The following is a 6,931-nucleotide window of genomic DNA, read 5'->3' as shown; positions in this document are numbered from 1 at the left end:
TTTTTTTTTTTTGTACAATTATAGCACACAGCCTTCAGGCACAAACAAAAGTCTTCAGGACAGAAAGTACAGACAAGAAACAGGAGGTAAATGTTAAAACAGTGATCATGAAATATAGTTTTTTCTCCCTGAATAGCAAATGACCATACAATTCTTCCCTACTAAAAATACATTTGTCAATGTACGCCATAATATATATTAAAGAAATAATATGAAGTTCTTTGTTTATTTGCCAGACATCATAATGTAGTGATTGAGGGTGGCAGGACTGAAATGTGACTGGTCACACATAGTTTAAGTGTCACACGTTAACAGTGAACATGACTGTTCTCACACGGGCCGCAGGGGCTTCTTAGAAAAGAAAGGAAAAACAGAACCACACGGAGAATTTCACACTGGATATCTTTGTGAATTGATGTAATGAAATGCTCAGAAACATACAGCCAGGGTTATTTTATCTTGCACACTGTTCTAAGTGAAGAAGAAACATGCATGACAGCAAGACTCCATATGAGGTCAAAGGAAGAGACCTAGTAACATCTGGAGATATTTAAATGTGTAATTATATTTTCTAAAGTACTTTAAACTTAAGCCAATAGCTACACATACATGAAAGTGAAATTTAAAGCAGAATGCCATATCATGTGTCTTAGATCAGCAGATTTGCTTATTTTACTCACTAAAGGACTTCTTCAACCTGATACGTACCCACAAAAACACTGATTTTATTTCATACCACGAAGACATTTTATTTGACATCTGCATAAATGACAAGTCGAATGGTTGACAACGCAAACAAAAGGCACCAATACATAAAAAAACATTGAATTGTCTTTAAAGGGATAGTTTGCCCAAATTTGAAAATTCTGTGATAATTTCTTATGGAACACAAAAGTTTTTGCAGAATTGTACGGAATGCTATATAAGTTTTAAAGCATAAAACAATAAGAAATACTGCATGATTTCAATTCTTGACCCTTTTATGATATTCTTTCTCTTTTGAAGCTTGAAAACCTCAGTCTCCATTCTTTGTAACTGCTTGGAAAATATGACAATTCTTCAACCTTTTTCCTTGTGTTTCACATGCAGCACAAAATGTCATAACATGACTAGTGATGAACCATTCAAAACAACTGAAAAAATAACATTATACAACAAATAATAGATAAATTAACAGTAAAAGAAAACAAGACATTATAGTCACTTTTCCAATGTGTGACAAACCACAAACATATTTGAGTGCTAATTCACTCCTTCATGCCTTCTGAAAGTTCACTGTGGCGTTTCATTTCACAGTTTTCCCCTTTGAGAAACAGTCTACAGCGCAATTGACGCCTGTACAGCAAGTGTTGCATTGCAGGCCTCCTTACAGTTTTTCCTCAGGTAGCAGGTCGGGCGTTAGATGACAGTGCAACGGTGGCTGGTGTCCGGGCTGACGCTAGACCCTCCGTCGGTTTTGACGGTGGTCTTGGATGAGCTGATCTGGGACCGTAGCTCTTTGCGATGGCACAGGCGATCGCGATAGTTCTGGGCGAATATCAGCAGCATGAGGGGGTTGATGCAGCTGTGAGAGTAACTTAAGCAGATGCTGATGTTGTACGCGTACACAAAGGCGCTGGTGGGCTGGTGGATGCTGAGGTTGATCACCTGGATGACGTGGTAGGGAGACCAGCAGACCAGGAACAGGGCGATCACCATCAGAACTGTCTTAGTGGCCCGTTTGGCCCACACCGACTGCTTGCGTTTGACCCGCCGGATGGAGCGGAACACGTGGTACAGCGTGAGAGTGTAAAATGTACTTATTATAATCAGGGGGACAATGAAACCCAGCATGGACTGGTAGAGAGTGTACCAGTACATATCTTGTGGCCCATCCAGGTTCATTATACACATGTCCATGTTCTGTTTGGAGAGGACTTTAGCGTATATCATGACTGGGATGCTCAGAAGGAAGCTGCCCACCCACACCAAAATGTTGATGACGATGGTCCACTGAATGGTTCGCTTTTCAGATGTAGGATGTACAATTGCAATGTACCTGGGAGGGGGAAAAATCACATTTTTCAAAGTAATGTCATCCCAACTCAGAGGTTGCTCTTTTATAGCTCATTAGACTTTTTCTCAGTAATTTTAGTTATGCCACATCCTAAAATTGCTTTGGTGAAGAAAAAAGAAAAAGAAAGACTATATCCTGTCATTTTAATTTGGATATGGTAGCTCATAAAATTTGGCCTTGAATTTGATGTTTATGAGAAATGTTTGAAATCATTCTGAAATTTCAGAATTTTTATTTTATTTTTTGTGGATGATTATATCTGGACAAATCTTAGCACAGTTTGCGTATTGCATCATACAACATCATACAACAGAGATGCGTTGAAACAATATCATATAAAGAATATAAATTTTAAAACAACTACCTGCATCCATCCATTTTCCTGGTGGATTCCAGTGCATATAGCCTACATTATTAAATAATAAACGTAAATTAAACACATTATGTAGCTTAATATTTGGCATTTGTAAACTACCATTGAAAACTTTGTGGTTGGTAAGTTTTTGAAAAAAGTCCCATTTGCTCACCAAGGCTGCATATAGTAATTTTTATTATTAAAAATACAACATTATTACAGTTTAAAATAATTGTTTTGCAATTTAATATATTTTTAAAAAGTGACTTATTCCTGTAATGACAAAGCATCAGAAATCAGTCTAATATGTTGATTTGTTGCTCAAGCTAATTTTTCTTATTATCAGTGTTGATAACAGTTGTGCTGAGTAAATGTGATACTTTTTTAGTATTATTTGATGAATAGAAAGTTCAAAAGCATTTATTTGAAACAGACATCTTTTGTAACAGTATGTCTTTTATACTGTCACTTTTGATCAATTTAATACATTCTTGCTTGAATAAAAGTTTTCATTTCTTAAAAAAATGTTGAATGGGAGTGTACAAGTATGCAGTACATAGTGCTCTCCCAGATTCTGGTTTCTTTCTCATAGCTTCTTTCCTTGCCACAGCTGTTTTTTTTTTATACCGTAAAACAGCTTTCTAGCAATATGTAGCTGACTTGTCTTGACTCTCTGAAAGCAAACAGGTCACATGCTACAGTAAAACAGCACAGCAAGTGACATATTTCTAAGAAATGCATTTGCTCTGTTTGCATTTTTCTAGACTAAAAGCAGATAAAAGCTTAAGAGCATAACATCAAGAGATGTGTATTTTACTTTTGTACAGTCCAAACACATCAGCTTCATTTTTCATCAAGTATAACAGCTCTCTTACTCTAGTCAGACAACAATTTTTTTTTTTTTTTTCCCTTTAAAGAAAGAGAAAGTGTCTGGCTCCATCATGTATAATGAATTGTACACAGGGACTTTAATGTTGCTCTTTAAACAGAATTTGGGATTATATTGCTTTTGCAAAACATGATGAAAATGTGCAGCTAAGATACTTTATCTAAGTACCTCCAAGCATGTGACCCATCAGTAAAACCCTTTGGGAATACAGCAACGACACTATATGAAAAATTGTTATAGTGGAGCTTTATCATAATCATTCAGAGGCTTTCTGGGGGGCTCATATGTCTTTGACACTCACAACTAAGCAAAAACTCTCCTCTGGACTCTGTATTTTATGAGGACCTTTAGTAGCCTATGTAGTGAGATGCTGTGTGCTAAAGTGCTTTTGTGGGCCATAAATAGAGGCTATAAGTAAGAGGGTTTTTTCAAAGTCACACACTGTTAGTTGCTGAAGTACAGTCTTCCAGACTTAAGATACAAAAATGATGGATGCAGTGTGCTTCAGTATTCAAGGTCATGTAGCATAGATCGCGCCCTTGAGAGTTGCATTGATTTCTTTCTTTTCCTTTGCATATATTAAGTTGATTAAGTGATGAACAGCCGGGCTGTAATTTCATATGATTTGGTGAAAATCATCTGTGATCTTTGATTAGAGTTTGAATAAAGAATTTTGACCCCTAAGCTGATTCATAGTATAAGCACATTTAATATTATCTTCATTGAAAGAAACCTGTCAAGAACAGTTATGCTATGTTATGCTTATAATGAATGCAAAAAAAAAAAAAAAAAAAAAAAAAAACATTTCTATTAAAAACGACTCGATTACAATAATGAGCATCTAATGAGAAATATTTGAGTTCATCTGGTGCAGGAATGACGTCAAAACCCGGAAGACTAATTCGCCAGTGATTCCCTCGAAATTTTCCTATGGGGTTTTATAATGGAGTTTTTCAATTTATGATTAAAATAAGGTCTGTGCCTCTGTGGTAAACATAATTTGATGATACTTAGACGTTTTGTTCTTTAACGTTACTTAGTTAGGCTACTTATTAGACACGTTTAATATTCGAGTTTTCGACAAGGCTGTGTGGAATTTATATTGTAGGCTAGAACAACACGTCAACTTATTTTTTACCACAGACCTTATTTTACTCATGAATTCAAAAACCCCATTACAAAAACACAAATCTCGAGGGAACCACTGGCGAATTAGTCTCCAGACTATTGGCAAATCCTAGCGCATTGTTATCTCTTCAGAAACAGATAAGAGACATGTGACATGGATAAATAAATAAATAAATCAATTCGGTGTCGAAATTTGAGAAGTGATGGTGTTTAGGATAAACTGAAGAGATAGAAGTGAGTTCTCATTTGTGATTTTTCCCCACTGTATGGTTCAAGGCCTATATGCAAGAGATGTAAATAAAGCGTGACCACTATAGGCATGCTATATAAGCCGTTACTGCATATCATCATTCGGCATGCAACTTTCTCACCTGTCAATGCAGAGCACAGTCACTATCCCCACTGTGGTAAACTGGTTACTGACGTCCACCACCACCACAGCTTTACACATGAAGTGCCCAAAGACCCACTGTCTGTCCCTGACCAGCTGGTGGATGTTAAACGGCATCACCAGCAAGAACAGCAGGTCTGCGATGGCCAGATTCAGCACGTAAATATCAGAGACCATCTTCTTCTTGCATGATGCCACAGCATAGATGACCAAACTGTTGGCCAGAACTCCAACTGAACACAGGATGCCGTAGATAGTGGGGAATATGTGCATGAAAGACGCGATGTCTATGATGCTGTGCGACGGGTCGGTTCGGTTCACACACGAAAAGTTGGACGAATTTGCAAATTTGTAATCGCAAAAAATATCCGAGGTGTTCATCTTCAAAACTTTTTGCTTAAAAAGGACTAAATAAACTATAAAAGTTATCTCAGTCTTTTCTGTGCACGATTACGCAAGCTTTTACGCAGCGCTCTCCTTCATATTCAAAACGTTTAAAGTTGTAAAAGTTCTCCCTCGGGTGTCAGTTATCGTCCCGTTTTCATCTGCTTTGTTTTTCATTCAGTTTGCCGATGCCTCGGTCTCTTGAGATGGTGTTTTACTTCATATGTCCAAAAGCAGGAGCTTCAGTGCGTATTCTGTGCGTCTGTCTCCTCCAGAAACTGTTTGAAGAGATGCGCGTCTCCACCCTTTCATAGCCCTCTCTCCAAGCTCAGCCATCACACTCAATATCTAAGATTTTTTTTTTTTTTTTTTTTTTTTTTGATGATACATTAAAGCACAGTCCTTCACAGCAAGACGCTCCAAACTCCAGTGGTCACAAACAATTTCTTTATGTTATCATGAACTTTGGGAACCTGTTGCATATATTTAAGAAATAAGAAATATAAGAAATTTCTTATATTTAAGAAATATTGGCAGATGCTTTTATTCAAAGTGACTTTATATACATTTGGTCATTTCATGACTAGGCGCTGCAAGCACCGTTTAAGATACTAATGTATGTTATTATATTATAAGCTGGGGATTTTCATTGTGTTTCAAAGTTAAGATTAATTGTTACAATGATTTAGCTGCCCAGCCCTTTTATTGATTATGTTCTTGTAACAGGTAAAGTCTACCATATTAATTTGTGCACACTTTAAAACTAAAGCCTTATCTCCCTAACACATATCCTTAATCAAGAATCAGCACCAGCTCATTCCTGTAAAAACAGGCACTCCATCAATCTTGTCTAGATTTGAGGAAACACTTTTCAGGAGAGAACAGAGCATGTAGGCTATTTTGAAGATTAGAAACTTCTGTACTGAATACTGCTAAAAAAAAAAAAGTAACTTAAGGTGCTCATCCTACCAGATTCTAGACAGCACTGATGGTCCCTTCCAGAGCAGAAAGAATATTGATGAGAAAAGTTAAAACTTTATTGCATACATTTATTGATTTTTATCCACACCATCTTACAAATGAGATGTGTAATTGTGCATGCAAAAGAGCAATGCAGCAGTCCAGTTTAAATATGGTCTGATTGGGTATTGTAATTTTGTTTAATGTGCATTAGTTGTATAAATAATAATATTAATAATAATAATAATAATAATAATTAAATATATGTTTGGAATAATTAAATATCTATATTTTAAAGAAGTGTGTTATGCTCATCGAGGCTGCATTTATTTGAAAAAGAAAATACAGTAAAAACAGGAATATTGTGATTTATTACAATTAAAAAAATGATTTCCAATAAAAAATATTACAATTAAACTGATTTCCAATTTAATATATTTTCAAATGTATTTTATTTCGGAATGTTCAGCATCAATACCCCAGTTTTCAGTGTCACATGATCTGTCAGAAATCATTCAATTATGCTGATTTGGTGCTCAATTATTAATAATGACTATTCTCAATGTTTAAATCAGTTTTGTAGAAATCTTTTGTAACATTATAAATGTCTTTACTGTCACATTTCATCAATTTAAGTTCCTTGCTGAATAATAGTATTTATTAATAAATTAATTTTTAGTCTTTCTTACCCCAATTTTTTCAAATGGAATCACAGTTTCCACAAAAAATATTAAGCAGCAAATCTGAGCAATAAATGCAGCCTTGAGC

The 6,931-nt window shown here is 35.6% G+C and overlaps 1 protein-coding gene across 1 annotated transcript; it reads right to left on the bottom strand.

Annotated features, from left to right (window-relative positions):
* Positions 1 to 707: 707 nt before the first annotated feature.
* Positions 708 to 5,426, bottom strand: mchr2b (melanin concentrating hormone receptor 2b). The gene is made up of 2 exons (XM_081382478.1): positions 4,800 to 5,426; positions 708 to 2,038 (listed from the first exon to the last, which is right to left on the bottom strand). The coding sequence occupies exons 1-2, from the start codon at positions 5,198 to 5,200 to the stop codon at positions 1,399 to 1,401; spliced, it is 1,041 nt and encodes a 346-aa protein (XP_081238604.1). The 5' UTR covers positions 5,201 to 5,426; the 3' UTR covers positions 708 to 1,398.
* Between the last annotated feature and the right edge of the window lie 1,505 nt (positions 5,427 to 6,931).

Source organism: Scardinius erythrophthalmus, assembly GCF_964197995.2.
Source record: "Scardinius erythrophthalmus genome assembly, chromosome: 13".
In the NCBI taxonomy this organism is placed as follows: Eukaryota; Metazoa; Chordata; class Actinopteri; order Cypriniformes; family Leuciscidae; genus Scardinius; species Scardinius erythrophthalmus.
This window is presented reverse-complemented; position numbering and strand designations above follow the sequence as displayed.